Source organism: Solanum verrucosum, unplaced genomic scaffold (genome assembly GCF_900185275.1).
Source record: "Solanum verrucosum unplaced genomic scaffold, falcon-dt-bn FXZP01000102.1, whole genome shotgun sequence".
NCBI classification, from domain to species: domain Eukaryota; kingdom Viridiplantae; phylum Streptophyta; class Magnoliopsida; order Solanales; family Solanaceae; genus Solanum; species Solanum verrucosum.
Genome location: NW_026019930.1, coordinates 3,693,837 through 3,712,433, shown reverse-complemented (window position 1 = coordinate 3,712,433; position 18,597 = coordinate 3,693,837). Strand labels below are relative to the sequence as shown.

Genomic DNA, 18,597 nt, shown 5'->3' with positions numbered 1-18,597 from the left:
CATGATATTTGCACTTATATTATAACCTGAATAACGCTAAGTTACCATCTACAAGATGTTAATGCATTGAAGGGTCATTTGGTACAAAATTTAATAACGCAGGGATTAGTAACGCAGAGATTAGTAATGCAGAGATTAATAGTGCAGGGATTAGTAACGCAGAGTTTATTTTTATCAAGTGTTTGGTTTATTGTTTCTCACCTCATCTTGTGTTTGGACTAAAACTCTATAAAAAAAATTCTTTCCAATTATACCCTTGATTTATTATAAAATTGGGTCAAGGTAGATAATTACCAAATAGTATTTTTTTTAAATGACCTTCTAACTAGATAGGAAAAGAACACTTTTGTTGTCATGTTTGCAATTTTTTCACTTAAATTATTTGAAGATAAATAATTGTCATCTTAATAAATACATATGCGGCTTTTAAAGATGTTAGTGGGGAGGAATTCTTTAGGTGATTATTAGATATGTTCTCTCGAGTAAAGTACATTTTAGTTAATTTAGAAGTTCATAATCAATTCTACACATGGTTATTTTGCAGAGAGTTGTTGGATGATACAGACTCGAGTGGCTTATTACTCTTCAATGTTTAATGTCATTTTCTTCATAAAATTTTGATCAAATACCTCAACCTTTTGAAATATATATATATATATATATATATATATATATATATATATATATATATATAAAATAAACAAAATAATGAAAATAATTTGAGGGATATTTTTATTTTTTAATAGATTTAATAATACATTCAATTAAAATCACAAACGTCATGTGGTGTTATATTTATCTTTTTAATTAGTAAATGTTAAACAATCAAATTTCAAAATATTGCATTGATTTGTATTGGATTTCTTTAGTAACAAACAACTTTCTCTAAATAATTTATAAGCTAATTTATTTAAATAAATTAACTAGTACAAATATAAAAAAAGTATCAAGAAAATAAACAAAATAATCAAAATGATTTGAGGGATATTTTTGTCTCTACATAGGCTTATTCCATGATATTATATCCAATGTATTACTAATACCTTCAAATGAGAGGTATTGTAATACATCCTATAATACATGTAGGATGTATAACTAATTCATGAATTAGTTATACATAAGCCTAAAATTCTACCAAACATAATACTAAATAGTACCATATATAATACATGGATTATTTCTCTTAATACTTCCTACCAAACGACCCCTGATAGTATTACCTTCTTTGCACCAAGTTAAATCGGTGGATAATATATTTACAATGTTCTGAATTCTTAAAGAGGTGTTAATACTTGCAATTTGAATGTCAAATTTGAAGTTGTGATTTGAAATTTATATTCATTTAGCAAAGCTTTAGTTTCATTTTGAAATTTTGTTTCAAATTTCACCTTCAAGGTATTGATAGTTTCCACAATACTGTTTGTGTCATTATAAGCATTTTACTAATAACACAAGAACATGACACAATGTGTGGGACGACAATGTTAATGCACTAACAAAATAAAGAAGAAAGGAAGATACATAAGAGTACTAATACTATCTAAAGTAAATAAGACTTTTGAGCTTCCGTTTGACCATAGATTTTGAAGTTGAAATTTGAAAATCTGAGTTCTTGAACTTGCATTCTACTTGGAAAAAGTTTTGTGAGTAGAAGTAAATTTTCTCACTAGTGTGAATCAGTTTTTGGGAACTGAAAAATATTTAAAACTCAAGTTTCATTCGTGGTTCTGATAAAAATTCTATAGTCAAACGCTAACAAATAGACTATAATGTCTACTTCCCTTTGCCCATCCAAATACTTTTCCTAACCTTATTACCACCGCCATTGGATGCACCTTTAGTTCCTTTTGCAGCAATGATAGACTCTTTCACCTTATCTTGATCATCATTCTTGTAACCATTCTTCATTGAACTTTTGGCTTTGTTGCTAATAAAACTGCAATTCTTTTCCTTCCCCTTTTCCTTTGAATTCTTGAAATTAACCATAGTAGCTACACCACCACTCTTCCCATTTCTCGAAAAATTACTAATTGGTCCTGAAGATGCATCAGAAGCCATTGAATCATCAGTCTCACAATCCTCATCGTCTTCATTAACGGGACCTTCTTTGTTATAATTACTGTCTTCTAATTCATCAAATTCCCCAATATTGTCATCACCAGTTGAAGGAGAACCAATGTACATTGTCCATCCAGATTCACTGCTGTTACATTCTTCACCTTCTCCAAAGAATTGGGAATTAGAATCCATAGAAACAGAGTAAACGCAAGAAACAGAGCAATAATAATTAGATGAGCTAAAAGACAGAACAGAAGAGTAAAAAATGAAGGCAAAAGGAACACTTTTTTTTAATTAATACAATACAGCTCTCACACCACACAAATAAGAAGAACGTGGCAGATTTATAATATTTTTGAAAGAAACCGCAAACCCCTGTATTTAATTTTTGTTCTCTCTTTAACACCTGGAATGGACAACATGTACATACAGCCATTATTTCACCTGACTTTACATCACATACAGGGACAGATAGAAGCTGTCAAAGATATTCATAGAGAAACAAGTTTTTATAAAAAAAAAGAAAAAACACGGTGGAATGAATGAGACCCTTCTATTTTTAATTAAATATTTTGGATTCGAGTCATGAGAATGGTGCAACTCTGGTTAGAGAGTGTTTTTTCTTCGGTGGGCTACACTATACTGTGTGAATTTGAATTAGTTGGATTACAGAGAAAAAAGCATAATGTATAAACATGTCATGTAACTTGGTCTTAGCTCTATGTCCTTCAACTTGAATTTGCATAAGTAGATAGTTGAACTTGTATAAATTTGAACAAGTAGATACATGTGTCATATGTAGCATAATATACATAGGATACCATGTCAGATGCAAATTGGCCATGTAAGATTAGACACCACATAGGACTCACATATTTACTTGTTCAACTATATACAAGTTTAAGTATCTATTTATGTACAATCAAAGTTTGGTGGCACATATGTGTTGGAATTCTACCCTCCTGAATTCTATACAGGAACACGTAATGACTACTTGTTCTTATTTGTTTGAAGCTTAACAATAAATAATTTCATATAACAACTTGCTCAGTACTTTGTATTATTTAAAAACCTTCAAATAACACAAGGATTACAAAGCTATGTAACCTAAGGAATTATAAACTCTAATTCCTAACTACCCAAGACAAAAAAACCCCAGGTTTTAGTCTTCAAACGTTCTTCAAGTAATTCAACTTGTCAAAAGAAACTTACTCACAAACACTTGATTGTATTCAAAACTCTTGACTACAATCGTACAATTTTTCTCTCAACTTGCAGCACTCCCAAAAATAAAAATAAAAACTCTCTCAACTCTTGATCGTGTTTTGATATTACTTTCAATGTAAGTGCGCAATCTTTCTGAAGAAAATAACCCTCTATTTATAGATCAGAATTCCAGTAAGTCTTTATTCGACTCAACTTTGTCTTTGCCGCTACAAAGCCTTGTTGACCTCAACTTGGACTCCTATTTGTACTCGACCTCTTTCACAGAAACCTTACACATAGTAGTTTTCCTACTTTATGTAGTTTTCCTTATTGATTAAGAAAACTTCCTTAACCTTGAATTTCTACTACTATACATTTTTGACAAAGTACTTTTGTATCACGTATGCACGACCTGTTCTATTCACTTTGTCATTCTTCAAAACTTAGAGGCTTTAACAAATTCCCCCTTTTTGACTATGGCAAATTCTTTCCGCTTGCATCGAACAGGTAAACACCATATGCACGCTTTCCTTCCCCCTTTTGACATTAGGCAAAAAATCTGAAAATGAAGATATATCCAAGCCAGAAGCAATAACATCACAAGAAGCTATAAAAACAAACACACCAAACTGAGTCATTAGTTACATCACAGATCAGAAACAAAAACCATTATCCACAAAAACAGAAATGTCTACTAAAGACTTGAGAAAGTGAGAACCCAAAACACAAGACATAGCACACTAAGCGGATGTTTAGACAGATGGTGGTAAAGCAGAGGACGAGGAAGATAAGTCTTTGGTTAGCAGTTCATAGAGGTGCTTCAGACGATCGGAATTAGATAATCTCTCAGTATTCAACGCAGCCTGAGTCTTAGCAAGCTCCTCTTTAAGCCTTGAATTTTCCTCAGCTAATCGATCATGCTTCAGACCATAATCACTGTGCAACTTATCTAATGCAGCAGAGTGAGAAACTTGTAGTGCAGTAATTTCCTCAGTCTTAGCAGTCAACGAGGCTCTCAACCGTTGCATATGTGCATTTGCCTCTCTCTTTGTAGCAGGTATAGTTTCATGATTCACAACCCCTAAGACATCCTTGATGGTCTGAATCTGCCATTCCCTAACAGGAACACAAAAATGTTCAAACACCATACCAAGCCAGAACCCATACGCCAGTCCACGTTTCTTTTTATCAAACACACATAGACCATGTATATGACTGAGAATCAGGGCAGGTAAGTTAATTTGGATATTAGATAGCAACAACTCCATAAGAGTAAAATCCAAATAATTTTCCTCCGTCCTTTTTTGCTTTTGAGGTAGTACTATCTTATGCACAACATCAAACAACAAACGATGCAAGGGTAGCATAACTCCTTTATCAACTCTGGTATAATCAGTCAGTGTAGGATCATTTGAGAATCGGCGACATATTTCAAGAGCAGAGATGTTACCCTCCAGAGGTGGCCAATTTCGCTTAACATAGTGACCCCATCCATTATTTGGTACCCCGATTATAGAGGATAAAATCTCAGCATTGAGGGTGAACGAAACACCACAAACAGTACTTGAAATTGACGTATCAGACCCTGTCGCATTAAGGTAGAACTCCCTGGTTTCCTCTCTACCCATTCTACGCCTAAAGGTTCCTTGACTAAGTAGTTCAGTCCATCATTGGGCTTGCACAAGTTTCAGTAATTCACTTATCTCGTCACCCCCAAATCCAGTAACTACCCTACCCCGAATCACACTTTTTCTCCTAAAAGATTGTGCCCTAGCAAAGTCAATTTCAACAATTTATTTGGGACCAGATTCTTTCGGTTTAGATGTATTTCTTTTTCGTTTTCTACTCTTCTTTGGTTCAATGTCATCATCATCAATCTCTATAGGATTAGAATGTAGAACAAACTTACTTTGCACCGGGCGAGTAATCTTAGTCGACTTAGCAAGAAGCATTGCGTCTTGAGTACGCTGTACAGATCGAGTCACTCGAACCGGAGCCCTCACTGATGGGTTAGAAATAAGACTTGCATGAGCATCTGGAAGAATCATAGCAATGGGTCGACAAGAGTTTTGACGCAGTCGTGAACGAAGCCTTTTAGAAACCAGCTGGACCAATGGAATATCATCGTAGGCGTCACAAGAAGAATATGCTTGTTCCTTTGAGGATGTTTGTTCCCCCTCACTAAGTGTTATCGTTTCATCTCCTAAATCAGACCCCAAACTCGGGTTTTTTCTTTCCCCCTGAATTGATGCTTCTTCCATTAGAAGATATGTAAGATGAGTTATTCCGCAAGGGTCAATGAACAGGACAACAGGTAATTCAAAGAGGTTTTCTGGATTTTCAAAGGGAATAAGGGCAAGGTTTAGATTTGAGGAGGATGCCATGGTTTTGAAAATAGGGTTTGATGAATATAGGGAAGAGACCAATGAAGGAAAATGGGTTTTCGATGGAGAGTAAAAAATAAATAAGGTTTGAGATTGATTACAGGGAAGTGGAAGGGTTTTTGGAGAAGAGGAACAGGTTGATTTGATGGAGGAGTCAGATTGATTTTTATTTTGGCGGTTTAAAAAAAATCCTGCTGACAGGTATTTAATGCAGAAACGAGTACCAGTGCACAAGTCTTAATATTTTGGTCTTACTTAAATAAGTATAGTAGACATACCTTTTAGTGTAGGATGATGAATTTTTGAAGTCCAAGTCCTTGAGTTCCTAATTACCTGAGAATGATGAATTCGTTAGTTACAGTTCGTTATGAGTATTAAAACCTGTTAGCATTTGCCCCTTTTCTAATTAAGTGCCATAGTTAACTCTCGTGAGCAGAGATACTCAGGTGATCTTCATCATTCCTAATTCCAACATGTTCCTTTCAAAGTGTTCCCTTGCTAATGCTTTTGTGAAAATGTCTGCAATTTATTGTTCAGTGGCACAGAAATTCATTGAAATTTGCCCCTTTTCTACATTGTCCCTTAGAAAGTGATGACGGATGTCTATATGTTTTGTTCTCTTATGTTGGACAGGATTCTTTGCAATGTTTATTGCGCTTGTATTATCACAAAAAATTGGGACACACTCAACATGAAGCCCAAAGTCCCTAAGCTGTTGTTTAATCCACAATAATTGAGCACAACACGAAGCTGCTGCCACATACTCAACTTCTACGGTGGATAATGCAACAGAGTTTTGTTTCTTTGATCCCCAGGAGATTAAACATGAACCAAGAAAGTGAGCCATACATGTAGTACTCTTTCTGTCTGCAAGGTAACTAGCATAATCTGCATCGGCATACCTTACTAATTCGAAGTTACTTCCCTTTGGATACCATAGTCCCAAATCAGTGGTTCCTTTTAAGTATCTGAGAATTATTTTAACAGCTTGGAGATGAGATTCTTTGGGACTAGTTTGAAATCGAGCACATAATCCCACACTGAACATAATATCTGGTCTGCTGGCTGTAAGGTACAAGAGAGACCCAATCATGCCTCTATACAACTTTTGTTCTACAGCAGAACCTGTTCCTTCTAAGTCTAATTTTGTAGCTGTAGCTATTGGGGTATCAATTTGTTTAGCATCTTCTATGTTGAACCTTTTGAGTAGTTCTTTGGCATACTTTTATTGATGAATAAAGGTACCTGATTGTGTTTGCTTTATTTGGAGCCCCAGGAAGTAGTTCAATTCGCCAATCATACTCATCTCAAACTCGTTGCTCATAAGGCTGGCAAATTCGTTTGTGAGAGTATTGTTTGTGGCTCCAAAGATGATGTCGTCTACATACACATGTACTATTAGTAGGTCATTTCCTTTGTTTCTGAGAAAAAAAGTTATCAATTTTCCTTCTTGAATAGCCATGGCTTAAGAGAAACCTTGACAACCTATCATACCATGCCCTTGGAGCTTGTTTTAACCCATAAAGAGCCTTATCAAGTTTATAGACACAGTCAGGATAGTCATTGTTTTCAAAACCAAGAGGTTGTTTGACAAATACTTCTTCCCTTAGTAAACCATTAAGAAATGCATTTTTTACATCCATTTGATACAAGGTGCACTCCATGTGTGATGCAAATGTAATGAGTAATCTGATTGCCTCTAACCTGGCCACAGGTGCGAATGTTTCATCATAATCTATCCCTTCTTCTTGATTGTACCCTTGGACTACTAGCCTGGCTTTGTTTCTTGTTATCGTACCATGTTCATCTAACTTGTTTCGAAACACCCAATTTGTACCAATTATGGTTCTATTTGTTGGTTTCGGCACCAGATGCCAAACTTTACTCTTTTCAAACTGATTTAGTTCTTCTTCCATAGCCATAATCCAATCTGCATCTTGGAGAGGTTCACTGATCTTCTTTGGTTCCATCATGGATATGATGCATTAAAAGCACAATGGTTTTTTATCCCTGATCTGGTGGTTATTCCGGAAGTGAGATCAGTAAGTATATTGTCCAATGGATGTGATCTTTGGTATTTGTAATCTTTTAGAACCAAATTTGGTTGTTCTGTATTTTGACCATCTTTCAGATCTGTTTGGTTTTCATTAGGCACCTTTTCTGAAACATCATCTTTCTCATGTGTTTCAACTCTGTCTTCATTGACTGTATCTGAATGACCTGTTTCTTGTATCTGTTCCTGTACAGAGTCAGTGTATTCTTTTGATGGTACTTCGTTTTCCTGCAAATCTTGGTTAGACATAGTATTGCTTTCATCAAATATAACATACACACTCTCTTCTACACACATTGTTCTTTCGTTGAGTACCCTATATGTTTTACTATGTGTGGAGTATCCCAAAAAGATCCATTTGTCACTTCTAGCATCAAATTTACCTAGCAGATTTTTTCCATTATTATGAATAAAACACTTACACCCGAACACTCTTAGATGGGAGATGTTGGGTTTCCTACCTTTTAACAATTCATAGGGAGTTTTACTTAACACATGTCTGGACATGCATCTATTTATGGAATAACAAGCAGTATTTATGGCTTCTGCCCAGAATTGGTTAGTGATTTTGTTTGCAATCATCATGGTTCTAGCCATTTCTTGCAAAGTTCTGTTTTTCCTTTCAACCACACCATTTTGTTGAGGGGTTCTAGGGGCAGAGAAATTATGGTCGACTCTATGGACATCACAATATTGGGCAAACTTTGAGTTTTCAAATTCTGTTCCATGATTAGATCTGATTGCCATTAATTGTTTATCAAATTTCTTTTGAAACTTTCTTATTAAAGAGCAGAATGCTTCAAATGCATCATCTTTTGATGTCAGGAATAGTATCCAAGTAAACCTAGTATAATCATCAACTAAAACAAACACATATCTTTTCCCTCCTCTGCTTTTGACTCTCATTAGTCCACATAAATCCATGTGAATTAGTTCTAAGGACTTGGTTGAGCTTACAACCTGTTTTGATTTAAAGGATGATTTTATTTGTTTCCCTAGAGAGCAGGCTTCACACATCTTTTCTTCTTTGAACTTTGTTTTAGGTAGTCCTATTACTAAGTCCTTAGTGATGAGTTTATTTAGTTGTACTTGGCTAGCATGACCTAGTCGTTTATGCCAGAGTAGAGGATCTTTATCCAACACACTTAGACATACTAGATTCTCATCAGATGTGATTGAATTGTCTACAGTGTAGATATGTTTGTCCCTTTTTCCAGTTAAGACTACCTTTTTTGTGATTAGATTAATTACTTCAACACCGGTGGATAGAAAAATTACCTTGTTTCCCTTGTCGCATAGTTGGGATATACTAAGTAAATTATGTTTCAGTCCTTCTACGTAGTATACCTTTTCGATTGAGTGTTCATCAGATCTTTCAATCTTACCAATACCTTTGATTTGTCCCTTTTTTCCACCACCAAATGCTACCATTCCACCTTTTCCTTTATCAAGTGAGAGAAACATTGTTTTGTCTCTAGTCATATGTCTTGAGCAAGCGCTATCCATGTACCAATGTTGCTTGCTTCCTCTCACTTCTCCCTGAAGGAACAATTAAAGGTTAGTTTTAGGAACCCAGATCAACTTGGGTCCTTTGTTTTGATCAAAAGGATGAATAAGATCTCTGTTTATCCATTTTGGAAGTCCTGTTTTGTTTAGAGAGTGTATGTTCCTTAGGTGTGTGTTAGTTTTTTGACAATTTAGTTTAGAATGACCAGTTTTACCACAGAGACTACAAAATAAAGAAGTTTTATATTGAGATTTATCAAAACCTATTCCAGCCTTAATGTTTCTAGTATTATTACCTAGATGTGCGACTATCATGGATGATCTTGTCCATTTATTTGCTCTTTCCAGATCAATTTTTATTCTGGACAATTCAAGATTCATTCTTCTAGAATTTTCTTTTTCCAAGCTTAAGTCATTTTTTAGTTTATTCACTTCATGTTTATACTTAGGTTGATCGCATGACTTTTCTTTATCAAGAATTTTCAGTTTTATATTTTCAGACTTTAGTGCTAGATTGCAGGTTTCAAGTTGCTGAGTTTTCTGCAGCAATTGTTTGGTTTTCTCTTGTAGTTCACTGTTGAGTTTTTCGAGATCGATGTACTCAAACTTTAAACTAGTCATGGAGGCAAGCAATTGTTTCTTGGTTTTAACTAGTTCTTGAATTGTATCTATAGATGTGAGCGTTAAGAAGGATAATTTTTTCTTAGAGAATTTAACTAACTTATCTTTAAGATCAGAGAGATTTACCTTCATTCCTTCAGAGTCTGATTCAGGTTCTGGTTCTGATTCTTCCATGGCCATTAAGGCAATGTCATCAACATCTTCTTCATACATGTCCGAACCTGTTCCCCAACCTGCATACATTGCTTGTTTCTTCTCTTTGTTTTTTCTTTTGCTTAAAAGTTCCCTTTTCTCCTTTTTCAGCTCTTTCCTTTCTCCATTCTGCTTCCCACATAGGACAATCCTTAATCTGATGATCGGTTTTACCACACTTAAAACATCCACCACTTTGTGATTTTTCTGTAGTCTTTTCTTTAGTGGGTGGTGACTTTTTCAAAGAATTCATTCCTCTTTTGAAGAGTTTCTTGAAGTTTCTGCTTATCAGTGCTAAATTCTCGTCATCTATATCTGATTCTTCACTCTCAGTTGCTTTGAGTCCAAGATTTTTCTCTTTGTTTCCTTCACCTCTTTTGTCAACATTCATCTCATATGTTTTGAGATTCCCTACCAGTTCATCCAAGGTCATATTTGTTAAGTCCTTGGCTTCTCTGATTGCAGTGACTTTTATTTCCCATGATCTAGGCAAGGTCCTAAGCACTTTGTCTACCTGTTCCTCAGTGGTGTATACTTTCCCCAAGGAGATTAACTCGTTCACCACAGTAGTGAATCTGGTGATCATATCTTGAAGTGATTCTCCGGATTTCATCTTGAAGGCTTCATACTCAGAGCATAGGCTGGCAATTCTGAATTTTCGAACTTGAGTTGTACCTTCGTGAGCGTTCTGTAAAGTGTCCCATATTTGTTTCGCGGAGGTACAACTTGAGATGCGATTAAACTCATCAGGTCCTAGTCCACATACAAGAATGCATTTGGCATTTGCATTCTTTCCCAACATCTTGTAGTCAGCTTCTCCGTATTTATCTTTAGGTTTTGGTACAATGTTTCCTTCACTATCCGTAATAGTAGGAGTTAATGGTCCATCAGTGATTCTAACCCATAGTTCGTAGTCTTCGGCTTGAATGAAGTCTTTCATCCTTGTCTTCCACCATGAGTAGTATTGACCATTGAATAATGGAGGCCTGTTGATGTGTTGCCCTTGACCATGTCCGAGAGGAGGTGCAAAACTCATAATGATCTTTCTCTCGAGTTATTAGACTCTTGATTAAGATAATCTGCTTTGATACCACTTGTTGGAATTCTACCCTCCTGAATTCTATACAGGAACACGTAATGACTACTTGTTCTTATTTGTTTGAATCTTAACAATAAATAATTTCATATAACAACTTGCTCAGTACTTTGTATTATTTAAAAACCTTCAAATAACACAACGATTACAAAGTTATGTAACCTAAGGAATTATAAACTCTAATTCCTAACTACCCAAGACAAAAAAACCCCAGGTTTTAGTCTTCAAACGTTCTTCAAGTAATTCAACTTGTCAAACGAAACTTACTCACAAACACTTGATTGTATTCAAAACTCTTGACTACAATCGTACAATTTTTCTCTCAACTCGCAGCACTCCCAAAAATAAAAATCAAAACTCTCTCAACTCTTGATCGTGTTTTGATATTACTCTCAATGTAAGTGCGCAATCTTTCTGAAGAAAATAACCCTCTATTTATAGATCAGAATTCCAGCAAGTCCTTATTCGACTCAACTTTGTCTTTGCCGCTACAAAGCCTTGTTGACCTCAACTTGGACTCCTATTTGTACTCGACCTCTTTCACAGAAACCTTACACAGTAGTTTTCCTACTTTATGTAGTTTTCCTAATTGATTAAGAAAACTACCTTAACCTTGAATTTCTACTGCTATACGTTTTTGACAAAGTACTTTTGTATCACGTATGCACGACCTGTTCTATTCACTTTGCCATTCTTCAAAACTTAGAGGCTTTAACAATATGTAAGCTGAAGTCAAATTAAAAGACATATTTATCTATTATATGTTAAGTTCAAGCCAATAGAAAATGAAGAAACTCGTAATAGGAGCATCTTCCACTTTAGTGGGTTACAATGGGTGAATTCAAATTAGTCGAGTGAGTAAGTTTTGAATGTGTTTTTTTTTATTTAAAAGACAGATTGCATGAAACACGCCCAAAATTTACCTTTTAGTAAATGTGAAAGGACAGAATTGGGGCTGCTCTGAAGAGAAGATATAAAATCTTTACTACTATTATTTTGAATACTGAACATGACGCATTAATAAGAAGCTGTATACTTTGAATGCAAATTACAGAGAGAGGTGCACAGTCTATGTGCTGTGCTACTGAGAATAATGTATATTGTATTATGTACGTTGCTCAATTCATTTCAATTTAAGTGTCTTTTTTTTTTTTTTTTTGCTTATATTTAATAAGTTTTTCAAAATTCAACATCTCAGGTAGCAAGTTTAATATCAAAAGATTTAAAGTACCATACACATATTTAATTTAAGACTATAAAATTCAATAAAAAAATTTTATTTTTTAATTATGTGTCCAATTGAATTAAGACACGTAAATTAGGACTGAACGAGTATATAATATAATATAGTCATACTGAAACTCCTCCAGGCCTCACTTATTTGTAACTTGCTGATTTCTAATGTCATGTCAAATAATAAAACAAAAGGCATGCGAGTAAATGAAAATGCAGCTTTTTCTCCAACTGGAGTTGTTTGTCTTCTGATAATAGTCTTCTCAACAAGCAGTGAAGTTTTGTGCAGGGAGCCAAATACAAGGTACTCTCTAACTGTTGGATATTTTAAAATAATTTAAGACATATTTTGGACTCTATTAATTTGTGACATAATCACTTATGTCATTAAGTTGATAACTAATGTGCTTATGTCATTAAACTTAATCTCCAAGTATTAATCTACGTTGTTTCCAAATTTAACTCCTTTGTCTCCAAGAAATGCTCCCTTTGCCTCCAAGTAACATTGTGTAATATGTTTTACTCCACTGCCAATGCTCCTCTATATATAGTAGTTGATGGAGTTTTGAGGAGTGGCAACCAAGTGAAGAGTAAGACTTAGTCAATTTCAAATATCCTCTTTCGATTTGCTTTATTTTGTAGTATTTATATTTTGTTGATTCATGTGTCTTCTAATTATAATTAGAGAAGACTTGTTTAATTCTGGGGAAACATTTCACACCACTGAAATAGTTTCTTAGGATAGTGCCTAGCACGACTCAAGTATTATATATATATATATATATATATATATATATATTACTTAAGAATATTATCGTTGTAGTATTTATCCTAATTCTTGTATCATTATTTTGATATTATAATTTCCCCATCTATATATTTTCCAACATTAACTACTACCACGGTTCATTTTTACCTATCTATTATACTATTTTGAATTTTTCAATAATATTTATCCCGTTTAAATATTATTCATTTTTCAATTTTTGGATAAGGGTGATTTAGTTCGTTTACTCTGCTTCTTAATTCTTATGCAAGTCAATAATGGATAATTATTATTGAATATACGAAATAATTAACTTCCTTCTTTTTTCTCTTTTGGGACAATCGGTATTCAGAATTGATTGACTCAATTAATCTTTGATTTGCATTGTGTATGCACATCAGAAGGAGAAGCACTGCATCCAATCCAATAAATACTTGCCACCATCAGATGTTTTACACCAAACTATGTAAATTTATGGAAAAATCTTTTTGGCCAGAAAATTTGGCCAGAATTTGGTCAGAATGATATTTTATCTTTTGAATTATTTTTACCTTTTTTACTTTAATACCTTTTAATTAAAAAATGAAAAAAAAAATCAATTTATTTTAAAATAAAAAAATATTATAGTTTTTTTAATTTCCTGGCCAAATTTTGACCAAATTTTCTAGCCATTTAGCACTTTCCTAAATTTATTATAGTTAAATAATCTGGTGAGATAAAAATATACTCCATGTTAATTAACCAAAGTTAAGCGCTAAAACACATAATTATACATCTCTCGACTTGACGTAACCATCCAATTTTGGGTAAGTTTTTACTTACCCCTTGGTGATTAATTAACTTCTTTCTCTTTATTGTTCTAGTTTATTTGGTTTCTTAGCTCCGGTTTAGCTATAGATTCTGAATTTGAAATTTGCAAATTTGAGTTTTTGAAGTTACTTTGTATTTTAGGAACGTTAAGTTGTGTTTGGACATGTATTTTCTTTGATCAAAATTTGAAGTTTTATAAGTGGAAGTCCAAAAGCTAGTCAACTTGAAAACATGTTGAAATCTGATCCAAATTTATGATCTAACAGTGAAAAATTAGTCAAAATCTATAGTCAAACACTAGCTTAATCAGTTACTCCCTCCGTTCATTTTTACTTGTCATTGTTTGATTTGGCACACCCATTAAAAAAACATTTATTGATATAAATATTTTATCACACTATCCTTATTTTTTTTGTTTCCCACCTAGTATCCGAAATCGATATTGGAGCCCCGACTAAATCTGAATCGCGCACTGAAGGGCCTATTTGGGGTGGCTATCTTGAAAAATGACATGGAGAATAGTATTTGATGTTAAGGATAAAACATGAATAAAAAAAAAAAGTTGTCTTTTCTGTTCAATGCATCACAATTATGATTTTTAAACCTTTTTCCTTTTATAAACAAGTATTACATGTTACTAGTAATAATTTTTTTTCTAATTGTGATATTGGCAAATGGCAATCTTAGTTGATGATCTGGCAAATTAGTTAGATCTGAAGTCCAAAAATATTATTACTACCTTTAATGATATGAATCTTTTGTTGCTATTCATGTTATATAGTAGGAAGACCTACTTTTTTGGCTTTTTTGGGATGTCATTTTTCTTGATATTAAGGGGAAGTAGCAAAAGGCACTTAAAATTCAGAAAGAAAAAAAAAGTGAAGAATGGGACATCATAAACCCCTTTTTAGTTGTTCCTCACTTGTAAATCCTAGAAAATGGTTTCATAATTACCCCATCTCTCCAATTATAATTATCCACTATTTAAAAATAGTTGTCCAACAATATTTATCTACTATTTTAAAAATAGTTGTCCAATAATATTTATCCAGTTTAGAAAATCAAGAGATAATTTATTTTTTGTGTTTATTTTACCCTTATTATTAAATATTATTTATCATCTAACACATTTCTCAAAACATTAAATTTAATAAAGTCAAAAGATAAAATAGTAGAGTAATATTACTCTATTATTTATTGACTAATAAAATTACCCGGACTTCACGCGGGAATTTAATATCACGGAATTTATAAAATAATACTTAAAACTTATCGGTCATTAAAACTAAAACACTATATTATCTTACATACAAGATTACGTAATAACAAACATTAATAATGTAAAGGAAAATGAAAATTATTACATCTTATCATTTATCCTTAATAACATAAGCATAAATTAATGACTGTAAAAATACATACCAGGAGTCCAGGATCTGTAACATAATCAATGGCGTCAGTGAGTCACTCAATAGAAGCAAAACACACAAATATTTAATTGTGAAGAAGAAGAGGAGGTTCAGAATTTTCGTTGTTTTAAAATGAGAGGAAATTCCTCTATTTATAGACAAAAAAGGGTAGTGTGAACAAATGTTTATCGTGCCTTATCGGAAATGTTACAACTATTTGGAAAAGTTGCAACGCTTCGGAAAGGTCACAACCCTTCATAAAAGTCGCAACTCTTCATTAAAGTTACAATTTTTCATAAAAGTCACAACTTTTCCTAAAAGCCACAACTCTTCATTAAAGTCGCAGCTTTTCATTAAAGTCGCAGCTTTTCATAAAAGTTGCAACTTTTCATGAAAGGGGAAGGCTAGTTTTGAAAATAAATAAATTAAAAGGGAATTCTGGTTTGTGGTGGCGCCACGTAGGCGGACCTAAGGTTCTCTTTATATATATAAGATATATAATTTTTAAGGGGTGTATCAAATTAATAGTGGACAACTATTAATGGATTGAGGAATTAAATTGCCACACAACTTAGGCCCATGCATGTATTATTCTTGTTTCTTGTCATTTTGCGTGATCATGTCTTCAATTGAACTTTTTTGGGCTCCATGTGATTAAGTAAAAATTGTCCTACAAATTCTTTTTGGCTATAAGACAAATATCCCAAGGCTGGAAAGATTTCAATCTAAACCAGGTCAGTCCATCACTTTTTTGCACTTTGTAGTATTTTAAATAAATGTGGTGTGTGAAGGAACAAACAAGAAGATAATGTTTTCTAAGTGTTCAAGTCAAACTTAGATATGACAAATCTGTCTTTCACATTGCAAAGCTAGGAATAAGTATAAATTTGCGCATATATATATCTTATAATATCAAACAAATTGATACATATTTTCACTTTGTTAAAATTATTCGATCCACATAAGTTGAATCGATTTGATGTAAAATGTGTTGGAATTTACGCACAACATTGTTAGGTCCGCTTAGGGCTGGCAGGGGGATGGGGTCGGCCCGCCCCGGCCCGCGAACAGTTTGAGAACCGCCTCACCGGATCCGATCCCGTAAGTTCTCGCGGGTTGGGAGGGGTTCGGGATAGGGGACCGGTTAGGGGCCGGTTCACCCTTTGGTCCCGGTCCCTGCCCGGCTGAACTGGTCGGTTTCGCGGGATCCCCTCAATTTTAATTTTTTTTTGTTTTAAAATTATATTCGTTGGGGCAACGGCTAGTGGGCCCCCCAACGGATTTATTTACCTTTTTCACTTCCCCAACACCCCCTACCATCCCCCTACTTTTAATACTTTAATTTAAACTCTCAAGTTATCATAAATAAACTTTAACCCATTTTTAATATTATAAATACCCCTCTATCCCTTATTATTTCATACAAAATCATCTATTTTCTATATCCTCTCAATCTTAAGTCTCAATTTTTTATTCCATTTAGGTCTCATAATATATCATAATACATATATTTCAATTCTAAATTTTCATATTATATCATAATATATATAATTCTCATATTTGCTATCAAGTATTGGAGTTCCAAATTACAAGTTACAACAAACTACAAGCTTCAAGAATCGGTTATAATGTCTGCTATTAACGCAGACGTTTGGTACATTTGTTTCATAATATTTATATTTTATTTTTCATCATTAATTTTTGTGTTATTATTATTTTTATATTACACTTTACATATAATTAAATATGAGTTCTAAAAAAAATACCGGTAAAGAAAAAGAGAAAGAACCAAGTGGCATTAGTAAATTATTTAATTTTAATAAAAAAAGTAGTAAGGAAAAAAATAAGAGTAAATGTGGTGGTACTTCTTCTAAATCAATGTCTAGAGTTAGATTTAATACAAATGATTCTACTTATGTTAATGATACTTCTTATGATATTGATTCAAATGCTCAACTCGATGATGAAATTTTACAACAAATTTATGGTGATATTAATCCTTATCTTGATGAAAATTCAGGTGAAGAAGTAGAAGTTGGTTCGGGAGAAGAGGAATTAGAAGATACACCTACTAGTCCGGTGACAGAAGTTCCAAATGAAACTACAAATTCAACGGAGCAAAATTGTGGACGCCCACCCCTTATATCTCCTACAAGGGAGAAGGTGAAGTATCAACGCTCTAAAACTTCTGTTATGTGGCAATCTATGACTTTAGATAAGAAAAACTCTATTGCTATTTGTAATAAGTGTAAGCAACATTTTAAACATAAACAAGATGGAGGTCAAGGTGGGACAGGGGGCTTAAATAGACATTTGTTATCTTGTGTGCCGATTAAATATAAAGAAGCTAAATCATTAGCCGATAAAAAAAAAGGAATTTCAGTTAATGATTTTGATATTAATGTTAATGAATCGGTAGGGGCTTCTAACATGGTTCAAGGAACATTAGATCCTTCTAACCCCGGTGGTCCACTAACACAACGTAAATATGATAAGGAAAGAGATCGCAAAAATTTAGCTAAAATGGTTTATGTTTGTGGTTTGCATTATAGTTTTCCTTTACATCCCGATTTTATTGAATATATTCAACAAACTTATAATCCTACTTATAGAGGTTTTTCAAGAAATACTGTTAAATCTGATGTTTTTGTATATCAAGGTAAACACTCTCAATATCTTCGTTGTATATTTAACATATTAGATTGTAGAGTGTCTATAACTTCGTACATGGGTCGTAGTGTTAATGGACGTGATTACAACACATTGGATTGATCATAACTGGAATTTACAAAAAAGAATCTTAGGTTATAAAGAATGTGTAGAGAAAAAAAGTGGTGCATATTTAGCTTCAAATATTTTGAGTGTTCTAGATTATTACATCCTTATAGATAAAGTAATGTCTGTCGCATTAGATAATACATCTAATAATATAAACGTTGCTAGTATGTTAAAAACTAGATTAAGTCCAATTGATGATAATTCTTTTCATGTTAGATGTGTTGCACATGTATTAAATTTAGTTGTACAAGATGGTACTTCATTATTTAAATGTGGTTGTATGAAAATTGAATATGTTGTTGCCTGGATTTTTTATGCTCAAAGAGCTGCTAAAATTAGGGAATTTAATGAGCGTTGTGTACTATGTGATTTGCCATCAAGAAAAATTCCAAGACATATTAAAACAAGGTGGAATTCTTTTTACGAAATGTTTTCAATTGCTTACGAATATAAAAGACCCATACAAATAGTGTTTAATGCTCATA

General features: G+C 33.3%; 1 protein-coding gene across 1 annotated transcript; it reads right to left on the bottom strand.

Annotated features, from left to right (window-relative positions):
• Positions 1–1,773: 1,773 nt before the first annotated feature.
• Positions 1,774–2,250, bottom strand: LOC125831020 (protein SOB FIVE-LIKE 4-like). Its single transcript, XM_049510212.1, has one exon. The coding sequence runs from the start codon at positions 2,248–2,250 to the stop codon at positions 1,774–1,776; it is 477 nt and encodes a 158-aa protein (XP_049366169.1).
• Between the last annotated feature and the right edge of the window lie 16,347 nt (positions 2,251–18,597).

What these genes read in the sequence shown, in the direction of transcription:
- LOC125831020 (XM_049510212.1), bottom strand. Translation starts at nt 2,250, where the DNA reads ATGGATTCTAATTCCCAATTCTTTGGAGAAGGTGAAGAATGTAACAGC.